Source organism: Calypte anna, chromosome 4A (genome assembly GCF_003957555.1).
Source record: "Calypte anna isolate BGI_N300 chromosome 4A, bCalAnn1_v1.p, whole genome shotgun sequence".
In the NCBI taxonomy this organism is placed as follows: Eukaryota; Metazoa; Chordata; class Aves; order Apodiformes; family Trochilidae; genus Calypte; species Calypte anna.
Window position 1 is genome coordinate 41033799 of NC_044248.1, and position 24510 is coordinate 41058308.

The 24510-nt window shown below is 40.0% G+C and overlaps 2 protein-coding genes across 3 annotated transcripts; one reads left to right on the top strand and one right to left on the bottom strand.

Annotated features, from left to right (window-relative positions):
• Positions 1-246: 246 nt before the first annotated feature.
• Positions 247-7285, bottom strand: GAR1 (GAR1 ribonucleoprotein). 2 transcript variants are annotated; one of them, XM_030449879.1, is made up of 7 exons: positions 7179-7285; positions 6716-6897; positions 3957-4111; positions 2901-2960; positions 2393-2516; positions 1168-1275; positions 247-826 (listed from the first exon to the last, which is right to left on the bottom strand). In XM_030449879.1, exons 2-7 carry the CDS (start codon positions 6882-6884, stop codon positions 813-815), a joined length of 630 nt encoding a protein of 209 aa, XP_030305739.1. In that variant the 5' UTR covers positions 6885-6897; positions 7179-7285; the 3' UTR covers positions 247-812. The 2 variants fall into 2 exon arrangements, with proteins under 2 accessions (XP_030305739.1, XP_030305741.1); XM_030449881.1 differs by lacking the exon at positions 7179-7285 and adding an exon at positions 6974-7049.
• Positions 7286-8379: 1094 nt separating this feature from the next.
• Positions 8380-22366, top strand: CFI (complement factor I). Its single transcript, XM_030449968.1, has 12 exons — positions 8380-8494; positions 10075-10393; positions 11661-11805; positions 12897-13075; positions 14056-14166; positions 15593-15709; positions 16872-16910; positions 17407-17510; positions 18159-18274; positions 18950-19224; positions 20253-20354; positions 21979-22366. The coding sequence occupies exons 1-12, from the start codon at positions 8435-8437 to the stop codon at positions 22194-22196; spliced, it is 1785 nt and encodes a 594-aa protein (XP_030305828.1). The 5' UTR covers positions 8380-8434; the 3' UTR covers positions 22197-22366.
• The last annotated feature ends 2144 nt before the right edge of the window (positions 22367-24510 follow it).

Sequence of the window (24510 nt, forward strand, 5' to 3'; positions counted from 1 at the left end):
GCAAGCTCAGAGCACCAGAAGCATGGTGTGAGGACATCAAAACCTCATGAGAAATGGACTAAGAAGCAGGTAGGGCAGCTAAAAACCCCTAGAAATTTCAATATCAGTGTCATTAGATACAATCAAGTAACCTGAGAATGGTACTGAACTTGTCTTATTCATTACACAGAAGCTTCTAAGAAGAACACGTCTTAATGCCTTTGGCTTTCATTGAGATTTAAACAGAAAAAAACCCACCAAAATATCCTTTGCTCTCTTTTTTATATATATTACATATAAAAAACCCTATCAACACAAAATTTTGAAGTTTAGTTTGTAAAAAAGGACTCACAAAGGATGTTTAAACAGCATGTCCACTTCTGAGCAAGATTCAGAACTTTCAATATAAAAAGAGGATGAGAACTGGGGATCAGTCACAGAAGTAACAGCTTCATTGTGACAAATATGCATGTAGTGAACCTGATGAGTTTTATGAAAAAAAGCACTGCAACTGATTGTTTGCTCCAAACTCCAACATGAACTCACTATGAGATCACATGAGGTGACTGTCACTTGTCAGAAATGGTTTAAGAATAACATTGAATCCTGGCTTAGTCAAAGATGTTCAAGTATATTCTGAGCAGTCTTCAGTTCTGACTGAACTCCACTCTCCACTTATGCTGCCCAACAGTCTTTAAGTGTAAAAACAATTTTCATTCTCCAAGTTCTTTACAAAAAGAACTTTTTCAGGGACTTTTACAAAAGATTTTCCTTGTTCTTCACTTCTGCAGCTGGTATGGTAAGACATCAGGGAAATATCTGTGGCTCCACATTTAATGGCCTCTTCCTGTTTTAGGGGGGAAGAAAAAGACACCAAAGAGTTCACATCTTAGATGTACTTAAAGTAAAAAAAACATCAAATGCATTAACAGAATAAAATAATTTATCATCACTAGCTTTTCTCACAGTCTTTTCTGAGTACAAAAAAACTAAGCATGGTCTTTAACAAGCATTACAAAATGCATAATACAGTGGTTCAGTTTAAGATAGCTACTGAGATGCAGAGAGACTTTTTGCATAGAAGTATAAACATCTACAGGAGATTAAAAAAAATACATTGTTTAATATTTAAAGCTTTAGAAATCAGGAGCCATTCTTATTACTGAACTGTAAAAACCTCACACTCACCCCTAAAGCCTCCTCCACCACCTCTTCCTCCCCTGAATCCTCCACCTCCACCTCTTCCTCCTCTGAATCCTCCTCCTCTTCCTCCACCTCTTCCTCCTCCAAATCCTCCTAAACACAAGAAAGAAATCACACTTTCAGGAGCACATAAAATTCTTTGTTACACCTAACAATTTATGTCAGTGACAGCTTCTGAAAGAAAAAAAAAACAAACCAGAAACTCTCAACTGCTGGACAGTTACTAGGTCAATTACTGTACCTTTTCTATTCCAGGGAACATTGCAGGATTTTAGGTGTTGTTTAGTATCTGATATACAGTGTCCAAAATCCTAAAGACACTAACAAAACTCCATGATAAGCTTATTTTATTAGAATAAAAGTTAATTACAGCTATTAATAATTATTTATTGATTAAATACAAGTCAATAGAACATTAAAAAAAAAAAAAGCTTTGAAACATTTGTGCCTCACTGCAAAGGGGCAGAGTGGGAAGAAGAGGCAAAAAGCTGAGATGTAAGGGAAAATTAACTTCAGCTTTAACTGAGAAGCACACTGCAGGTGACATTCCAAAAGCAAAGGGATGAGATACACCAGGTCATCCACCCCTCTCTCAAACACTCCATTTCAGGTATTTTGTCCAAAATAAGATTTTCAGAACATACTAAAAGTACAGGTCTCACTGACAGCTTTGAGTGTGTATTACTGGATCAGTCATCAAACAGAAATATATCAATTTTATATATATATAAATCTTAAATTAAATTTTTTAATTATTAAATAATAAATAATAATAAATAATAAAATAATAAAAAAAATAAAATTAAATATATAGATCTTTTATAATTCAGCACACTCTATTCACTATGCTTTGGAGCTGATAGTTAGCTATAGAAGCCTAGATACTGGATCAGTCATCAAACAGAAATATATCAATTTTATATATATATAAATCTTAAATTAAATTATTAAATAATAAAATAAATAATAATAAATAATAAAATTATTAAATATATAAATCTTTTAGAATTCAGCACACTCTCTCCACTATGCTTTGGAGCTGCTACTTAGTTAGCTACAGAAGCCTAGATACTGGATAGGTATCAGTCATCAAACAGAAATATGCACATTTTTCTTTGCAACTGTTGATATTCAAGTAATCAGCTGGAGCTTTACAAGGAAAAACAAAACAAACCCAACCAATCTGCAGCTTCTATTCTTGGAATCTTACCTCTACCACCACCTCTTCCTCCTCCCCGTCCTCCTCTACCACCTCCTCTGGGAGCACCTTTTTCTCCAGGTGGCCTTGGCAAAAACCTCTGAAGAGGCAGCAGCTTTGCTGGATCAATGTAAAACTGTAGGAGAGTTCCATTAGGCTTTGAAAATACCCAGGCTAAAGAGTACAGTAGTATCTCCCTTTACAAACATCCATAAATTGGTCTTCACATTTTATGTCAAACTGTCCTCTGCAAACAAGTAATTAAAGAAAGCTTGAAATAAAATAGTCACTGTGTTGTAAATTTATCAAAACACAGATGAGATTTGCACTGGTTTTATTTGTGACACATTTTTTGTGGGGCAGGCAGAAGGAAGAATGTGGCAAAAAAAAGAAAAAAGTCAAAAGAGGAAATGGATCCTTGTATTTACAAAGCATAATTACTTTTCAAATTAAAACAAACTTAAAAAAGCTTTCATTAGCTGATGACACAGAGTAGGATGAGCCACTGAGCTCAGCTAACCTTTTGCATTTTTTTAAATGAAGAGGCTCTCATGTTCTCAGAAAGTTTCACGGAAAAATACTGTCAGCTTCTTTAAGGAACACAGCAGGAAGAAAACATTCCACATTATGACTTAGATTATTATGTGAAAGGCACATTCAGACATTTTCTAAATGAAGCTAAATACCACTGCAAATGAGAAACTACAATTAAAAGATCAGAAGAAATTATTCCAGATTTTCAACACTATTTCTCACAGCTACAAATACAGTACTAACATAACTTTTTTCCTTCCATGTTTTATGGCATAAGGAAGAACACACCAGTAGAAAGAGTACATAAAATCATAATTGTAAAGAAAAAAATCTGTCTAGCAAGTGACAATCCCTTTAGCCCCAGGATGACCTGAAATTCAAAGAATTCTGATAGAAAAAGTAAATCTGCAAGTTAAAACATTCAGAGCATGCGAGCGCTTTAAACCTGCTCATTTCACTTCACATTTAACGTCCCTCTGTCCTGCTGCCTTTGTCATGGATTCTGTCACTCTGGCAGTGACAACAGAGCAGACTCTGTGCCTCTGCCACAACAGGCTTGCTTTGCAAGAGGACATCCTAGCACAAGCCCATTTTTTTGGTAGGTAAATAAACTGGACACTGAGCACTAGGACACTCTAGCACGACCTCACCTTTATAGCTAAGTAATAAGTTGGAGCACACATACGTTCCAATGCACAAAAAAACCACTCCCTTGATCCAATCCTTATAGGTGAGTAACATATAGCAGAAAATTTGGTCTGGTAGCTAGAAAAAGTAACACCTTGAATCACTGTAGGTCCAAAAGATACCTGACTACAAATCTCTGCCTAACAGCAGGTACCCTGTCACCCTGAAAAAGCTTTAAGTTGGGCACTTAAAGTGAGCAAGGCACCTACTTGTTGCAGCTAGACTTGTGACTGCTCACATCTAACTGGCAGCCAAGCCTTGAACTGTTTTAAAACACAAGAGAAATTTCACTTGATCACTGATCAGCCTATAAAACCCCCCCAGTATCTGGCATCACACGTATTCTGAAGGATACAAAATCTCTCAGCTGCCCGAAGATCTCATCCACTTTGCCAATCTGCTCCTTATTGTCCAAGTACACCGGGGCATTGAAATAAGGCACCTTGTTTTCTTCTGTTTTACATTTACAAACAATGTCATCTTCACACGGATGCATGAACTCTCCCAACACTGAAACAAAGCACAAACAAGCTGAGGAGCTGGAGCAGCGACCATCATTTAAATAATCAGTCTCTTCGTGTCACTTACTCTGGGGCTTTTATGAGATGAAAAGCCATATAGGCCACATTGTGAATGAGCCATGAGAAACACTGGAAATGTTAAACAGTGTGCCGCGAGAGTTATGAATGGACAGTGCTGGTAGTGTCAGAAAATTCTATAAGTTTGTTTAGACAATACTGTTTTACAAACTTATGCTGTTTTAACCCTAATGTAATATATGTATGTGTGTGTTTGTATAATTATTCATGTTGAATAATTATAAAGTGTTTGCTAACCCAACTTTTATAAAGCGTTTGCTAACCTAACTTTTATGAAGTATTTTGCTAACCCCATTTTGAGAGTACCAATAATATACCTGCCTTCAACATTGTGAAAGATGCAAACATATGAATTTGTTAGAATGAAATATATCTGTTCTTTGTGTAACAAGGCTTAAGGGAACAAAAAAACAAGACATATACAGTTTCTGTACCTTGAAAATGCTACAATGTATATTCTGTTGTGCTAATCTAAACTGATTTTGCTACTCACCACATAGCGTTGCAATTTAAGGTGATTTTACTGCTGACTGCAGTGTTGCACTGGAAAGAGCAAAGGAGCTCATGTGCGGAATCGAAGGGTAAGGAGAGGGGAAACTGAGGCAGACACTGACTTCATCCAACGAGCACCAGATGGGGGTCAAAAAGACCCTCAGAGATAAAGCGGGCATGCACCTTTGAAGGTCGCTTCTTCCAAGAATTAATAAACATAGCCCAGCCTATTCCTAGAGCAGTCATGAATATGTATTAGAATAGTTATGAATATGTATTAAGGTATGGAATATAAGCTAAAAGATTAAACTTTACCCTGTGAGTGGAGCAGAGACTCCCCACCCACCCAGCGCCGATTTGCTTATTGCAATTTTATTAATTAAATTAAACCATTAACAGAAGAATATTGAATCTCAATCATTTATATCAATTTCATTAACAGAAGAATATTGAGTGTCATTTATATCAGTAATGTAAGACAATGCTGTTTTATAGAAGACAAGGTGGTTTTGTAAATTATGCTGAGCTAAAGACCTCGAAGCGACTGAAAATTTACAAAAGAAGATGAACTACTTGCATAAGACAAGATGTGGAAAAAGCTGTTACAGATAAATTGTGGACTAAATTAGCATTAGGTAATCTGTATGTGGTCACTGCTATTAATTAATCAATTAGCTTTAAAGTTAAGAGTGCGGTCATCACATCGTATCTGTCCTGGTTTGGGCCAGGATAAAGGTGATTTTCTGTCTTGTACTTTTACTTTTAGCTAAGTCTCTTGTAAGTAGTTGCACTTGCTGAAATTCACAGCAAGTTTCTCAGACAGTGTGTGCTTCTGGGACTGATAACACTTGATGTTTATAGTTACTGCTTAAGACTGGTGTGCAGAGCCAGGGACACTGCTCAGCTCTGAGGAAAACTTTTACCCTCCTGAAGGAGTAAAGAGGTCCCACCTGAGCCCTGCTTTGGGGAGGAACGGACAAGACTGATGCCAGAATTGACCAAACAGAGGATTCCATCCCATACACCTCATACTCAGTATCAATTTGAGGCATCACGAGGGCCAAGCCAGATTTCCTGCTTCCAGCTTCTGGCTGCCTGCCCTTCCTGCCTCTCCTGCTTCCCTTCCTTCACCCGGCATCCTGGGAGGATTCCGTCCGTTCCTCTGCCTGTGCTCCTGATCCGTGCCAGCCCGTATCTGTGTGTTCCTGCCTCCAGCTCCCAACTGCTGCCGACTCCAGGATTCCAGCCTGGACTTTCCCAGGGCTGCCCTGCAGCCACGGTGGTGACGTGAGAGTTATTGGGGGAAAGGGGGAGGAATGTGGTTTCCATTTTCCTGTATATTTGTATATATTCAGTAATTTTTCCTATTTACCATTACTGTTTCATTAAAGTTGTGTAGTTTAGTTTCCAACCCATCAGTCTCTCTCCCTTATTCTCTCTCCTTTCTTTATCAGGGAGGAGAGAGATTAATAGAGAGCAACTGTTATTCGGTTTAATTGCCGGGCCAGCGTTAAACGGTGACAATAACCAATCACTAAGTGTATTTAGTAAAGACACACTTGTTTGTGTATAGACACAGCCGTATAGACACACTCCAGGATTCCAGCCTGGACTTTCCCAGGGCTGCCCTGCAGCCTTGGTGGTGACGTGAGAGTTATTGGGGGGAAGGGGGAGGAATGTGGTTTCCATTTTCCTGTATATTTGTATATATTTAGTATTTTTTTTCTATTTATCATTACTGTTTCATTAAAGTTGTGCAGTTTAGTTTCCAACCCATCAGTCTCTCTCCCTTATTCTCTCTCCTTTCTCTATAAAGGAGGAGAGAGATTAATAGAGAGCAACTGTTACTCGGTTTCATTGCCAGGCCAGCGTTAACCCGTGACAATAACCAATCACTAAGTGTATTTAGTAAAGACACACTTGTTTGTATATAAACACAGCCGCGTAGGTAAATAAATGGGATCTGCTTTCAGACATATTGATTGTGTCGGCTTCTCCCCCTGCCCTCTCGTCCTCAACTTACACACGACCCTTTCCGGAGGTCCTTGGTCATATCCGCCTCTGTTGAAGCCTCCTCGGCCACCTCCCCGTCCAAAGCCACCTCGGCCACCACGGTTAAAGCCACCTCTGTCACCGCCACCTCCTCCACGGTTGAAGCCTCCTCCCCTTCCTCCTCTTCCCCGGAAAGACATTCTGTTCTACCTCCTGAAATTCGGACAAGAACCAGTTCAGAGGGAAATTATATTTTCACATATGAGCCGCTAAGAAAATTCAAAGCTACCTGACGGTCCCCTTTGCTGAGTTAACGTTCAGCCGTCCCCACCTTTCCCTGGAATACCGGGGGGATGGATCAGGGATCAGGGCCCTCAGCTCGCCTCAGGGATTCCCGCCTAAACCGCCCCCGCCTCTCCCCTCTCCTCAGCCGCCAACGGTCACTAACGGTCACTAACGGTCGCTTACAGCCCCGCGCCCCGCTCGAGCCCCACCTGTTCCCTGCACGTGGCGTCCCGCGAGCCGCCGACTGTGACGTCAGCATCGCGCGCCGCCGCCGCTCCCGCCCCGCCTCCATGGAAACCGCCCACACTGCCGGGAAAGGAGGCCGCCTGCCGTAAAGTGACTGGAGTGTCGCAAAAACAGGGCGGAGACCGTGACGCCCCTTCCTCTGTGCCAGCAGCGCTGGAGCCGAAGTGTCTGCAGCCCTGTGATCCATCCTGCACCCCCTGACCCAACTTGCACCCCCTGACCCAACCTGCACCCCTTTGACCCAATCTGCACCTCCCCTGACCCGTTCTGCACCCCTGTGACCCAACCTGCACCCCCTTGACCCAACCTGGAGCCCCCTGACCCAACCTGCACCCCCCCTGACCCATCCTGCACCCTTGTGACCCAACCTGCACCCCTTACCCAACCTGCACCCCCCCGACCCAACTTGCACCCCCCCGACCCAACCTGCAGCCCCTTGACCCATCCTGCACCCCCCTGACCCAACCTGCACCCCCTTGACCCAACCTGCACCCCTTGACCCAACCTCAACCCCCCTGACCCAACCTGCACCCCCCCGACCCATCCTGCACCCCCCTAACCCGTCCTGCACCTCTCCGACCCAACCTACACCCCCCTGACCCAACCTGCCCCCCCCCCGACCCAACCTGCATCCCCCTGACCCAACCTGCAGCCGCCCGACCCAACCTGCACCCCTGTGACCCAACCTGCACCCCCCCTGACCCAACCTCCACCCCCCTGACCCAATCCTCACCCCCCTGATCCAATCTTCACCTCCATGACCCAACCTGCAGCCCCCGAACCCAACTTGCACCCCTTTGACCCATCCTGCAGCCCCCTGGCCCAACCTGCACCCCCAGACCCATCCTCGGGGTCGGTTTTCAGCACCCTGTGGGTGGGTTCTGAGGGCTTCAGCACAGGTTTCCATGGAAACCATCTTTGGAAGTCACATCCTTCAAAACACCTGAAAAATCTGTATACAAAAATAAAGGTGTCTCCTTACTAAATGCTTCCTTTTAATCATTTCCTGGAAGGGGCTTTACTTGTTAAACCCAGGCGGGAGAGATCCTTCGGGAGAGATCAGATTTCACAGTCTGCAGTTGAGGCTCCTGTATTTAATTTCTAAACACGCCTTGAAATATTTTACCAAAGGTTAAAAATTAAACACAAAGCTAACAGCTGATACTCCAGAGAATCCCAGCCAGAGGAATCTGGCTATAAAGAGAGAGAAAATCTCATCATGCAAGTGGTCCCAGTTTTCTTGGTTTGCTTGTCTCTCTTTTTGTTTTGTGGATCAGAGGTAAGAATTTTATTTTATTGTGGTAGCAGTAATTACAAAAAAAAAATAAATCAGAAAAATAAAGAAAACTCAACAACAAACAGTTAAAAAGCTGTTTATTGTTCTAAAAGCAAAACCAGCTGAATTTGTTTTTATATTTCCTTTCCTAGCATTTGTGTTTCCTCCATTTGTGTTTTAGCCCAGCTTGAGTGGTTGAAGTTTGCTGTCTCCCTTTCACGTCTCGATTTTATCTGGAGTTTATATGCTAAGTGGCTTTTAGAGAAGATTTTAATCATGATTAAATCCCCATCTCCAAGCCTGGTTGGCCACAGAAAGGAGCTGGGATTTTCTCTGCCCCACTTTTTGGAGAAACATTAAAAGCTTTTAAGGTGGCGGCCTGGTCTTTCATCAAACTGCCCGGAGGTTTGCTGCACAATCTTTTCTGGCAAAAGTGTCCCAGAAAATCTTCCTGGGCTGGGCTGGGTGTTCAGCATGCCCCAAGTCTTTTAAAGAAACCCTGAGATAAAAATCAGCACCTTTTGTTACTCTTTAGGAAAAAAAAGTTGGGTACAATCCCTGGAGTTTTGCCAACTGGCTGACAGTTTGGGTTCTACTGACCTGAGCACAGCAGGAAGAATTTAATAGGATCATAAAACTGTTAAAAGGGGGTTTTGTTCCACTACATTTTTTATCTTCACTGACATCACCATGGCTAAGATTTCTTCATGAGAACTTTAAACTTCATCTCTATCGATCCCGTTGACAGAGGCACAGCTGATAGATCCACCTGAGGACAAACCTCTTTTTCTGTAAAATCCACCCAAATATTTTTCCCATTTCAACACTCTTCTTACCTGTGGACCTCAGTAAGCAAAAGGCAGCAAAAAGTCACCAGGGAGCTGCACAGACTCAGGTGCAGAGTCAGAGTGGGACAGAGGGCCAGAATCTGTCCTTGCAGCCTGGTGATGCCCAGCAGCCCCACTGCAAACCCACAGGAAAAGAGCTGACAATTAAGGCATCTAATTTTCAAATTTCTGTAAGATACTTGCTACTTCAGCAATGAGACAAATAGTTTTAGATGCCTTGATTTGCTTCTTAGCTAACAAATAATTACAGGTGATATTTAAACCTAAAGCCAACCAAGCAAATAAAAAATTCTCAGAAAAAAAAAAAAAAAGTAATTTATTTTTCAATGTTTAAATCCCCCTTATGTTTTTGTTTGCTTGCAACCCCATTGCTGTGGTGTGTTATAAACCATGGGCTTAAAAAATAAATGTATATAATCTGCTCTCCACTTCAGATAATGTTTGAAGGCTAAAGAGGATAAAGTTTGTGGGAGAGCAGTAAGAGTGAAGAGCACACCAAGTGAATGATCCAAAAAGAAAAAAGCAGCTCAGAAAAACTGAGAAATACAAGCTGACCAAAGCTAAGGGAATAAACAGTATAAATTATATTCAGAACCTTTGCGCTCATAAAATAGAAAAATGCTTATAAATTAACTCTTTGTTGAGGTCAGTAAAGGGATCTGCAGAATTGGTATGGTTCCTAGTCTTACTCCTTTCTTTTTTTGGGTTTGGTTTTTTTTTTTTTTTGCCTTGCAGAGTGTAGCATCTAATGCAGAAGGAAACCAGTTTCAGCAGGTCGAGCCTGCCCAGCCAGATGAGCAAGACACACACCTTATAGGAGAATGCTTGAGCAACAAATACACACACAAGTCCTGTGAGAAAGTTTTTTGTCACCCGTGGGAACGCTGTGTGGATGGGAAGTGCCTTTGTAAGCTTCCCTACCAGTGCCCAAAGAATGGCTCTGCTGTTTGTTCTGCCCATGGAAAATACTTCCATACTTACTGTCACCTGAAGAGCTACGAGTGCCAACGTCCCGAAGCAAAGTTCCTGCACAAGGGAAAATGCATGCCTGAAGGTAGTTACACCTCCTTTCCCAAAAATTGTCACTCTCTCACTTGGGGCCAAGGAGATGCTTAGAATCATAGAATCATAGAACTGGCTGGGTTGGAAGGGACCTCAGAGATCATCAAGTCCAACCCTTGATCCACTACCGCTGCAGTTCCCAGCCCATGGCACTGAGTGCCACATCCAGTCTCTTTTTAAATATCTCCAGACACGGAGAATCCACTACTTCCCTGGGCAGCCCATTCCAATGTCTGGTCACTCTCTCTGTAAAGAAAATCTTTCTAATATCCAACCTGAACTTCCCCTGGCACAACTTAAGACCGTGCCCTCTTGTCTTGTTGAAAGTTGTCTGGCAAAAGAGACCAATGTTTCCAGCTCAGAAAGTCGGTCAGTTTCCTTGTGCTGGTAAGGACATGAAACAGAAAAGAAGAGGTCACTGCAAATGGGCAGGATCTCTTCTTTTCCTAAGAACAAAGTGGCTGACAGGCCCAAGTCACCCTTCTGCTGCTGGGTTGCTGAAATGATCTGGAAGGGAAGAGACACAGGAAAAAGCTCATAGGTGTCCAGGCAGGGTGTTGGGAAGCACAGCAGAAAAGGGTCTGCTGGGCACATCAGCAAAAAGGGTATTTTTTGGAGGGGGACTGAGCACACAGAAGGAACAGGAGGACCACACAGGGCTCTCCTGCCCAATCTCTTGACCCATTACCCTCCCTCCTGGTCCCCAGAGAAGCAACATCTCAGCCCATCACCCCCAGGGTGGCACATTGGGATTCTGCCTATTCCACTGGAAAGAATGGGAAAGCCTCTGTGTCTTTCAGGTGACCTCCCTTTACATCTGCCCTGAATTAAGCTGAGGGGCTCAGCTATGTTGTAAACACTGGAAATTACCCTGTGGATGTCACAGATGAGGATCTGGCCATCTCACTTGAAGCTTTACTGGTTATCAAAAGCCCTTTAATGGAAGTCAGGGTAATAAGAAGCTGTCCTCGATAGAACTCTGGGTAGTCTTACATGGGAGAATACATCACCCTAATTTTTTTCCTTAAACTGGTATATTTTGGAAAAGTGGCAGGCTTGAAGCCATGAAGTGAGTCCTCAGAAAAATACGGAGTTATACCTAAAGCTTCTGATTCTCAAATACTGTTCTTTCCATAAGAACTTTTGCTATCAATACAAAATCAGTTGTGATTTGTTTCTGTGCTGTTTTTCCACTACACCTACATAGTATGTTTTATTTGGGGTGGTTTTTTTTTCTTTTTTTTTTTCTTTTTTTTTAGAAACATTTTCAATCTCTGTGGGCCATGGAGGTTCAAATTTGCTTGGAGTAAAACCTGTGAATCAGAAGAATGACATTTTTGTATGTGCTAACGAGTGGACGATGAATGAAGCAAATGTGGCTTGCAGGCACCTTGGCTTTGAATTGTAAGTTTGGGGAAATTATCTCTGGATAATCAAAAGGGGTCTGAAAAAGTAGTAATGCATCTTTAAGTGTTAAGTCATGGTCAGCCAGCAGTTAAGACAGAAAACTCATGAATAATGTAGTCATACAATCATAATGTAGTCATACATTCATCTACAATATTCTGATAAAACTTCTTAAAGGGACATCTGAGAGTGGAAGCCAAAACATGGATTTCTGTCTTCTACTACAGATCACAACTCTACAATCCATAGTAGTTTTACTTTTAAAACAAAGCTTATGACCACTGCAGAGGTTTTCTCTCAGGTCTGTGGAAGGGGAAGAGCACAGAGGGACCACCTCCTTGTAGCTCTGAGCAATAACCTCTGAGCAAAGGAGTTTCTTATGCTGAGCCAGCCAGACTAATACATTTTTCTGTCAATGCTGCTTCCATTGCTTGTTTTGACCCCAGGGATGGCTGAAGAGAAGATAAGACAGGAGGGTTTGTAGATAAGAGGGAAGGGTTTGTCCTAGAACAGAGCATTCAGCCCTGGAGTCCCATTGTAAGCCTCTAGTTACTCATTTACTCACTCCACATTAAGATAGGGGACACAGACACTATTAAAGAGGATCCCACTCAGGTTGAAGTGGGAGGTAAATGAAATAAAAGGAGATAAAATGAAATAATCCCAGGCTTACACTGGGCTGAGCTTCCTCAGTGTGCATTGGGTTTGATGCCATCAAGGATATCTGACCGTGCAGGATGGTTCCCAAATATCCCTGAATTCACAGCCCACACAGAAAGTTCACAAGTTCTGCCACATAAAGAGAGCTTTCTAACCATCATGTTACACAGTGACTGCCATAGAGCTACGTATTGATTTGCTGCACAGTTCTATGCAGCAAAAATTAGCACTGAATTTTCCTTTTTCTTCCAAAGTAAACACCTCCTTACCCCGGGAAGATTCCATGAGGAATCATCCACTCTTTTCCTTAGCCAGGACTAAAATTCATGAACACTGCAGAATACCAGATAATCCTAAACAATAAAAGCAATGAGCAATCCATTGTGAAATGATGTAATTTGTTGTTATTGTTATTTGTATCTTCACAGGGGTGCTGAATATTACCAAGCAGATTACAGCATCACAGAATCTGCCTTAAATTCATTGCACTGTCTGCAAATAACTTGCAGGGGCTTAGAGACAAGTCTTGCTGAATGTCACATAGAGGTGAAATCAAGAGATAGGAATGAGGGATTTGTTAGCCTCCAGTGCCATGAAAATCTCAGAGGTTGGTAGGTTGTGGTTTTTTTTAGTTTTATATCTATTGGGGATTCTCAGATTTTATTTTATATAATTAATACCCAGTTTGCTGAACTCTCAGCTGCAGCAAACACGCATTGAAACCTTTTGATTTTTTTTAAAATAACACTTTTGAAAACTTTCAAGGCAATTAGAGCAGCCTTCAGTAAAGCTTGGAGTTTATGAGTTTGGAAAATCAGCGTTGCTCCTGAAGTCTTTTTAGGGATATTTGTCCAAAGTACTGTTTGTCCCCCAAGGTATACCAAGGAATATTGTATACCCAGTGTACCAAGGTATTTTGCATCCCACAAGTCTTGGGTCTCTTGGGTTAACTGGGGAGAGGAGAGGTGACAACCTGGTGAGGTGACAACCTCCTCCTCATCCCTTTGCCTATGAGGCAGCTCAGTTAGGACACTGAAGCCAGCAAGCACGACCAGAGTGGAATTGATAGGATATAAAGGAAATCAGGTCCTTATTTTGACTTCTAACAACTTTCTTGTTCTCTGTGGTGGATTTTCTTTGGCACTGCTAAGCATCAGCCTGAGATCAGCTACCTGTGGTCTCTCATAGGTTTTTCCTATGGCACAAACGTAGAGGAGTTCACAGACTTTTGACAGCTCCCTTCCAAGAGAGGGAACATCCATCACCTTAAACCCTTGAGTAAATTACAGTGGGTCTGAACCCATCTCTTCTGGTTCAGTCCTCATCTAGAAGAAATGAAGGGTTCCCTTTTGCCAGGCTATTGCAAGTTGGAGGAGGAAATAGGTCACATTGAAACCTTGATGAGAAAGTCATTAAAGGAGGTGATTAAACAGGGTGATTAAGATTCCTTATTACATAACTGGCCCCTAGAATGCCCACTTTTGATAGGCCAAACTCCTGATAAAGTGTGCAAGCAGAATGTTTCCACGGGCAGTTGTGAACCTACAGGCTTTTTCACACTAACTTGATTTTCATTGTGCTGCACAGCTTGTTCAGAGAGGGAGTTTCAGTGTGTCAACCAGAAGTGCATTTCCCTGAGTAAAACCTGTGATGGAATCAATGACTGTGGAGACCTAAGTGATGAGCTGTGCTGTAGAGGTAAGAATTTCCTTTCTCAGCTGTTTCAACAGCAGAAAACTCCCAAAGAATTTGTACAGTGATGCAATAGCATCTTTTCCAAAAAGTCACTTCAGTAAAGCAAACCATAGTTTATATATACACACGTGCAAAAAACAGGAGGCATAATACAATTAAAAAAAAAAAGCTATGTTAGTATGAAAATATATTTTTAGTTGGGAAAAATCAATAGTAATTAAACAAAGACACTGTTTTTCCAATCGACTATCTTTCAACCAAAGCAAGAATTCTCATAAATACATTATGAATGCAAATTATCCATAGAATATCTCTGAACAGTTTGTGTCACACTGTTTGCTCATGAGAAGTCATTTTTCCAGCATCTGCAGGTGTAACAATTTTGGTTAGGAAAGGGAATGCACTCAGGTCATGCAAAAGAAAACTTCCAGAAGTTGAGTTTCATATGCCAAATAGTAAGGAGAGTCACAAATCCTATCACTATCCCTAAATTACTTTTGTAGTTTTCTAATTGTCAGTAAATTTAATCTGATCATTGAGGGCAAAACAGTCACAGGCATTTTAGAAACTAATAATAAATACTTATATTTAGAGGATATTTATTTAGATTCCACTTGACCAAAAGAGGCTGTTTCAGCTGTATAGGCTGAAATCAATGCTTTCTGGGATAAAACCCCTCAAATGGGTTCAGTGGTCTGTGTATCATATTGGGATACCTGGATACTTTTAGAGAACTGTATTATTTTCTATCAAAGAAAACAGTATAGAAATAGAAATAGTATAGAAAATAGAAATATCCTTAACTGGTAGATTGATTGAAGATTATAAGGTAGGTCATAAACCCTGCCATACCTTCAAGCTTTTGATAACATACAAAGTGATCACAAGAATTAAAAGGAAGGTGGTTCTCAGGTTTATAGTAGTGTTTCATATAATCTATAATCAAGACTTTGAGATGAAATAAGTTATTAAATCCATTATCTTCAAAATGGGATTCTTGATTCCTAACCCTGCATTTTGGCATTTAACTCGTTCAATCAAAATCCAGCTTGGACTCTGATTTTCGGGGGGGTAAGTTTGACACACACCAAAATAATAAATTTCTCATCTGAGATGATCAGCAATGCTGGCAAAACTGGAGATCTTTTGGCTGAGGTTGAGTGTGGGCAGGTGTCATGTATGAAACTGGTAAGGAGTGATATTAAAGTCCAGTCCTGAACTGGCAAGAGATCTAAAACTTCAAGACTGTAAAATGAGGACAGCCCTGTACTCATTCTATTTTAGAGATACAGAGCCTGCTTTGTAGGCTGTTTCTGAACAGCCAAGTCCCCATAACACGGATATAATAGTGAATTACATTTTAAAAAGCTGTATTTTAAAAAGGTTGCTGAATCCTGTGGTTTACATCTGTAATTCTCTTGTGTTACAGAGTGCAGAGGCAACAGTTTCCACTGCAGGTCAGATATCTGTATCCCACACCAGAGTGTCTGTAATAAAGAAATCGACTGCCTCACAGGAGAAGATGAAGCTGGAGTTCACTGTGCAGGTTTCTTTCTGCAAGATAAACATCTTGTGTCTTTCATTTCATTCTGCTCATCCATAACTAGAGGCTACACGATGCATAGTATTATTCACCAGAGCAGCAAACCCAAATGCATGCAGGAATTAAGTCTTCCCAATGTGACTTTTTACATGGTAGAAAGAAATGTTAAGTCATTTTCCTCCCTCTCCCTCTAGAAAAGAATACTAAAAGAATATATATAGAATATACTAAAAGAATACTAAAAGAAAGAAAGAAAACTAAAGGAAGAAACAGATGTTGTTGCTTCAACCAGATTGTGTCTTTTGGCTGTCCATCAACCTGCTATTCCCTATTTTTGAAGACATTATAGACAGGAATATTTTCCTCACAGATAAGGAATTCAACTTGATTGTCAATACAATAATTCTTCTCTGCTTCCCAGAGCACTGAAAAGATTTTATTTTGAAATTAGAATATTTTTCCTTGCTCTGCTAAGAGATAAAGTCTAAAGCCAAAAAGTAAACAGTACTGGTAAATGGTATTTGGTAAAGGTAAACCTGAACCCTAAATGTAAACAGTACTGGCAGTAATGGGAGAACAGACTCAGTCTCCTCAACCTCCATGGAAGAACTGAATTCAATGGGCATTTTGTTTGAATAAAAGCTGAGAAACCAGATTCAGGAAACATTTCTTTTACCTCTCATGCTGAATCCCCTCATTTACCCTGCAAAAGGAGGCAAACAGTACACAACAGCATCATATAAATTGGAAAAAAAAGAAAATAATCCTGTTACCTAATGCTCCTTTGGGCTTCAGGGAGTTCCAAAGGTTCCATGGGGCAGGAGGAGGGATTCTTGTTTCGTGATGGAGGAGAATGTAGAGATTAAAAAAACAACCCCCAAAAAACAAATAAAAACAAACAAACAAACAAACAAACCAGCCCCCTATTTCTCAAGGTTTCTTTGCAGAATAGCAGAGAAAATGTCATGTAGTTACAGATGTGTATCTGCTGGTCATTTGTGGGCTGAGGCAGCCAAAGAGTGTCCGGCTGGAAAGCAAAAAGCAGGCACCAGGCTGAGAGTTTCTGTCCATATGAGAGTGCATTTAAAATGTGTACCCAAACATATACTCAAGTAATAGAAGAGATATTTGGCAATACTTTTAGTATTTTGTTTTTCTACTGCAGGCAAAGACAAAGGTGCTGCAAATGACAGTATGGATGAAGGTAAGTGTAATTAACCCTCCAAAATGAGCAGCATATCCTCTTATTGCACTCTTTCTAGCTACCAGCCAGCTGGTCAGATCTAAAACACTCAGATATTTGAATGTTGAGATTTAGTCATATACACTCTGGGGCTTAATATTTGTCTCACTTTCCACGGATTTCAAGAATGCCCTAATAAATCATGGCTGAGGACTCACATCCCCAGGTTCTGCAAACTGGTGGAGGTAAACTCTCAGAAAATCTAGAGGAACTGCTTTAAAATTATTTGTCTGGATGCAAGCAGCAACAGAAAATGAGGAGAAGTAATGTGGTGCTGAGACACAAACAACTTTCACAGCAAAAAGAGATGCCAACATTTTTGGTCTTTGCTTTCCTGTTACTTCAGCTACTGCCATATTCACAGCACCCAGATTTGCAAGACAAAGATAAACATGTCTCCAAGTAGAGAGAATGGATACCTGAATTCTGAGATCTATTTTTTTCCTTCTTTTTAAAGAAAGAAAAATGATAAAGACATTTCTGCCTCAACTACACTGTGGTCTTAAGAACCACACATTAATTCGACGGAAAAGAATCGTAGGTGGACAGACTGCAAAAAAGGTAAAAAAACACCTTGTCAGACTTTAATTCATTCAGCATTAATATAAATGGTCATTACTGTCCTTCTGTTAAGATAGATAGAAAAAACAAAATGAGCTATAAGACTATTTTCATGTTTTGCAGCAGTCATGGCATTGAACTGAATGAAAGTAAAGAGGGTTTTAGAAACAGTTTAAAAAGTTAAATATAGAGTTTCAAAATTGAAATTGAAATTTGAGCATTATTGAAATTGAAATTGAGCATTACAGTGCAAGTACACATTGAAAATGATTCAGCAAAATACCTAATGCTATATAGCTAGAAATAACAGTTATGGCCAATATATAATTTTTTATGGCAAAAATTATATCCTCAGTATATATGGGCATATTCTGCATCTATTTTTCTGGCTACAAGGGCTTTGATGACAGCAAGCTGGAGGGAAGGAGGCATCATGCAAAGTCAGAAGATTGAACAGAATTATTGCAAAAATATCCTTGATATCAGATGGAGCCCCACTCACAGTTTCTGGCTAGCAGATTTTCTTAATTTAAAATGTGAACTAGTCAAGCAGATGGGCTGATACCAAGAAGAGTGTTTCCCTTTAGGCACTAAAAATAGTACAGTTACTATGATTTCACATTATCTGGGTATTTGTTGTTTGAATAGGGTGAATTCCCTTGGCAAGTGGCAATTAAAGACACTGGCAGTGAAGGTGCAACAGTGTACTGTGGAGGGGTTTACATTGGTGGCTGCTGGGTCCTGACTGCTGCACACTGTGTCAGGTAAAAACAACAAACCAAGACATCATTGCCTTCTTGCAAAGCAGAAAGATTGATTTGCATGGTGTTGCCCTTCTTAGCTTCCTCTGTGAGAATTCCTCTTTGCCTGTTGAATTAAACACTGACTGGCCCATGTTTATGATGGAGATCCAGAGAAAGTAGGACATTTGGGCAGTGAATAGAAGGATGAATGTGTAATTATGGCTCTGAAGAGACACAGCATTCTTCAGTCTGATAGTGGGCAGGCAGGAATTGTTTGCCATAAACACTTTGCCTGAAAGACAGATACAAGGGACCTCCTCTCTTCCCTGTTTCCACCTTGGGGAAGTTCAGGATCTGTTCTCTGAGTTTCCTTGTGGTCATATATTCCCCAGAAAAGCCAGAGCTGACAGGGAAGATTTACCAGTCCCAGCATCCTATCCATCTTAACACCACCTGCTTTCTCCTTGTCACAGCATTAAACACAGAGGTGGCCTTTAACACCTGTGCTAATTGTAGTCATGAGCAGTCTGTCAGCTGCCTTGCTCTTGCCACACTTCAGAAAAAAAATGGAAAGGTTTTCCAGAAAGAAACTATATGGATATAATCTGAATATATCTGAATAAAGTTTCTTTCTAGAGAAACTCTGATAAATTTACAGCTTGTATGAAGTACTTTATCTCACTGTTTGTTTTCCAGGGCAAATCGAGTTCACCTGTACCGTGTCTGGATTGGGCTGCTGGATACAATAATGTACAACAGAGAGACAGAGACTTTCAGGCTAAACCAAGTGATAATCCATGAGAATTTTAATACCTCAACTTATGAAAATGACATTGCTCTGCTGGAGCTGAAAGGGTTTGAGAAAGGAGATTGCTCCCTGATACAAAGCTCTCCTGCCTGTGTACCCTGGTCAGAGTATATGTTCAAGGCTGGTGACAGATGCAAGGTTTCTGGCTGGGGACTAGAGAAAGGTATTTAATACTTGCTAGAAGAATGTATTATGTGTTTTCTAGTCGTGGTGAGCTTTCATTTTGAAAAAGTTGAAGATTAGTGGTGCACAAAGCACACAGAAGAGCCCAGGAAACGTAGGCTGTGGTTTGGCATTGGCTGTCATTGTTGGTTTTCTTTCCATACAACTTCCTCTGCTGTTTCAGTCACTCATAGCTCTGGACAATAGAAAACATTCTTTTTGCCAATCTAAGACTGGTATTTAGCTGTGGAGACTGGTAACAATAATTAACAAGTTAACAAGTGGTGGTTAGTATCTCATAGCCTGGTATCTGTCCCCTGCCCAAGAGGATCTGAGCTATGAAACTCAGCGCATCGTGTCACTCAGGTTTGAGTTTAGACCAGGGAAGGTTGCACATAGATAGACAGATAGATAGATAGATAGATAGATAGAATATAATCACACTTTGAAAGATTTGAGAAGTATTTGTTTTGCAGCCTGGTGTTGGAGCTACTGCATCCTGGTTGTGAAGCTTCCCCTGCCCATACCCAGTCCATACAGCAAATGCAAAGTTGGGAATTAATAGCAAGTCACAGAGAACAAAACAGAGAATCTCCTTAGCCTTGTGAATACATAGTTCACCTGTATCTTCAATATCTGGTTCACTCATCCCCAAAAGACAGAGTAGAACTGGAAAAAAAGGTAACGGGGATGATCAGAGCCCCATCGCCATTTCACAGGAAACAACACAACAATTTCCCAGTGTTTGGAAACCTTGCATGGAAACCAGAAAGAAATTAGGAAGACAAGGAAAGGGAAACATGAAAGTACTGTCTCCAAAACTGCTATTAAACCACTCTGCATTATTTTTAAATTCATGGTGAATTCACTGCAATTCATATGAAGTGTTAGTGGCAGTTTAAGGTATCTGGTTTATAAGACTACAGATTATAGTCTGTAGATTAACAAATACATAAAACTTCTATGATATGGTGTCTAATATGTACTTTCTGATTTTAATTTAGAAAAGTTTATTCTTTTCTTTTCCAGGTTATACCAAACAATATATCCTCAAGTGGGGCAATGTTAATTTATTTCAGAATTGTTCTGAATTGTATCCGGGACGATTTTTTAAAAAAATGGCATGTGCAGGCAAGCATCAATTTTCTTACTATAATTTCTCTACCATCAAACCCAGAGCTTAGAAGGTCATAAATACTTCCTGGGAATCTTTTAATCTTGGGAAAAGCAATAAACTGTTTGCTATGGTATCACCATTAGCAAAATGCTACCCATGGGGGCCTAAGTGCATCTATCATTATGTATCTATTTATTAACAGAGCTAAGATGACAGTATGCCAAGTTTCTATTATTATATTGCCAATTTTGGCAAGCATTTCAAGTCACATTTTATAAATACATAAGCACTTTACAGCCCACTGTAATTCCTACCTTTACTATAGCCAGTTCTGATTCAGCCACGTATTTCAGCAAACACTTCTCTTTGAGAACATTGATTCTGTTGACCTGAAGAATGTGACCATTCATCTGCTTACTCAGAGAAAATACAATTAACTTCACAAACTAAGATTCCTCTAACCAAGAAACTAGTTGTCACTCCTATTGCTAAACGAAGGATATTGAATACACATTTTTTGCTTCTCAAGTAACAAGAGATATCTCCAAATACATGACTAAAAGAGCAATGAGTATGCAGCTTGGAGGACAGATAGTTTCAACTGTTCTTTCAGTTAAAAAGTGAAGGCAATATTTAAACTAACTAATTAATAACACAAAGATATGTATAAAAGCCAAATAATTTCTAATAAATTCAGTATAATATATACAAGATACTGGGTAGTATATAGTAATACTATAGTATTTCCAACTCTGAGAAGTTCACAAAACTCTTCTGAGAATGTAGAGGTTCAAAAAGAAGTTACATTTTTAAAAATTTGCAGTCTCCTGCTTAATAATGAATTCTTTCATCAACCAAACAACCAAACAGAAAAAATGTAGCAAGGGTGTTAGCAATTAATTAAAGTTTTCTGAGTACATAGGACAAAGTGTAAATAATTTTCTAGCTCTGTTGCAGTGTTGCTGTTTATATCACACCCTTCACTCTTAATTTAATTTTTTCACAAGCACTACATTTGCTGAATTTGCTAACAGGTATTTCTGTGAGCATTGAAACAACTCATGCAGCACACTGGATCCTCAGGGTCAAATCTGGTGTTCCAAAAGGTCCACATTGCTGCCTCTAGAATTGCTCTCCTTCCCATCCTCACCTTCACATGCTCCTGCCCACCTATTTTCATAAATACAGAAAATGTTTTTGAGGCCTCTTATGTGATGAAACAACCAAGGAATTATTGGGCAGAGAGGACACCACCAGCAACCCTGTAGGCACACACATATGATGGTACTTTCCTTCCCATAGAATTCAGCCCTTTTTTATCCCCCTTTTTACTTCTAATGACACAATGGGCCATATAGCTGCATTCTTCTCTGTTGCACGGGGTAAAACAAGACTCACAACCCTGACATGAAAGCAAAGGAGGTGAATTTGGGACAGCCACAAAAAGAGAGCTCCCATACTTCAAAAGAAATGAGACTGCAGAGTTTAGGAACCTCCTTTACTGCTATTAGGCAAGCATCAGTAGGAAGCAACATGGCCCTGAAAAAAGAAAAAAAAAACCCAACTTCCTAAGCTCTTTTTTGTGTGCTAGCTTGTACATGAACTTATTTTGGCTTTTTCTTACTTCTTTTGCTGCAGGTACTTATGATGGCTCCATCGACAGCTGCAAAGGTGACTCAGGAGGCCCCTTGGTTTGTTTTGATGCAGAAAACGTGGCCTATGTCTGGGGCATTGTGAGCTGGGGTGAGAACTGTGGGGAAGCTGGGCACCCTGGTGTCTATACCCAAGTGGCCAGCTATTATGACTGGATTAGCCACCATGTGACAAGGAGCCTCATTGCTCAGTATAATATCTAGAATTCAGAAAATTAAACACTTCTTCCCATCACCCATTATCCCATCACCATGAGAAAAATGAACACAAGTTCTTCTTTTCCAACCAGCAGCCATGTAGCTTAGCAGCTGTCAGTACAATTTTTAAAGATTTTTTTTTTTTTTTTTTAATTTTAACACTTCCATGAATACCACAGTCTATAGGAAGAGTCATGTGAATCTGCACAGAAGTCTCTAAAAAAAGTAGGGAAATAAAAGTATCTGTTTCTTGTTGTAACTCTGTTGGGCTTTTTTCCACGTTTCACCTTGCATTTCAGTTGTATCTTTATTTAAACTGAGAGCAATGGTTGGAAATGATTGCAATGGCAATGTGTGAACTTCACAGAAAAGCCAGTAACCAGAATAATTTTTAATTACAATTTAAGGAACTTCCATTATCTCAAACTGTAGGTCACTAGAAACCCTCAGGATGCTGCCTTGCTCAACAGTTGATTCTTTAGGCTTACTGAGAAACCAGACTTCAGACAATCTATTGGTTGACAGATCATTAAATTTGTTGTAATGCAACAATTCCCCAGACAATAACAACTCTGTTTGGTGGCAGTTTTTTCAGCTACATCCTCAGACAATTTTTAGCTTCTTAATATATCTCACCTGATCATCTAGCTTGGTGCAGTTTTGTAGCTCTGAATTCTATTAATTTAATTGCAGCTGGTCACAAGCAACAAAGGAATTTTAAAGTTTCATCTTCAACTAAATAAATAACAGCATTCCTATCTTAAGTTCTCTGTGTGTATACATATATTTCTGGCACCCAAAAAACTCTTAACATCAAAAAGGTGTTTACTGCATGGTTTTGTGTATATATGAGTATGTATATACACAATTTATATAGCAACAGTTATATATAAGAATATGAAAGTCTGTACATTATACCTATAGTCTTAATTCTATAAAAACATGTTACAGATCTAAAGTTAAAAATTAATACTCTCAGTCATTAAAAACAAAAGAACAACAAAAAACACCCAGATTTTCAAATTAGCACAAGCTTCCCACACTAATGCACAGAAAAAAGTGACATAAAGAAAGAACACCATGGGCCTCATCCCTGCACTGTGCAATCAGGGGGAATTTTGCACTGCCAGAACTGCCCCAGAACTGATCAAAGATCTCAACAAAAATTGAATTATTAAGTGGAAATGGAACTGCATTCACTCACCTTGTGAGGAAGTTCTGCCCACATAATAATAAGGAAGCCAGTGTTGGAACAGAGCCCAGAGAACTGCTACACAAGCTACATCTTTTTAGATGTAATGGTAGTAATGGTGCCCTCTATAAGAAAATGTCAGTTTATACAGAATAATGTCACATTCAGCAAGAGCTATGGCCAAAATTTGGCCCAGAATTTTTTAGAAGTATTAGAATTTGTATTGTGGACTGGTACCCCCAACACAAAACTGTCAAATGGTTTCAGTACCATCTCAGTCTGTTCTATCAAACCACTGAACAGTTTTAGAACATACTTCACTGGACTCTAATTTACAAATGGTTTTAGTTTCTATTTTATTTTATTCCTCCCAATTAGTTATCCTGTTGAATAAATGGCATATATTCACAAGACACAGTTGTGGTGGTGGTGATATTTTGTAAGTCACCACAGTCTGCTTCAGACAACATTTTTAATTAACTTTCCTTATCTTTCTCTTTCTTCTAAAATACTTACCAGCATTAATTTCTCCCTGTCAGTCACTAATAACTAAAGGAATGGTCCCTCCAAACTTGCTGTTCAGGAACACATAAAATTATAAGCAACCTGATCTAGTGGGAGGTGTCCCTGCCTATGCAGGGGGGTTGGAACTGGGTGAGCTTTAAGGTCCCCTCCAAGACAAACCATTCTGTGATTCTATGATATTCCCACACAGGAATTTGCTGAATCAGGGTCCTTGCAGTTATATGGGAAAGCTGGAGAGATGTAGAAGCAATTTTTTTTTGTTTCACTGTCTCTGTAAAGAACTTCTCCCACCTATTTCTTAGCTACAAATAATTAAATGGGGCTGAAAAGAGAAACCAGTAGGATATTAGATAGATTTTGCCATCTATCTTTCTGCTCTGCCTGTATATGTGGAAGTCTCTGTTCTTCCCATTTCTTGCTCTTCTTTACAGTTAGTTTTGTCCTGAAGCAAAATATTACTACCTTCTGAGGGACTCCACATGTCTTAAAGTTTTCATTACAAAACTCATTTTCACATGGCTCCACTTTAACTCATCTATGAAGCACCCAGAATTGAAATATAAAATCCATACAAATTTTAAAAAGCCACAAACAAACATTTCT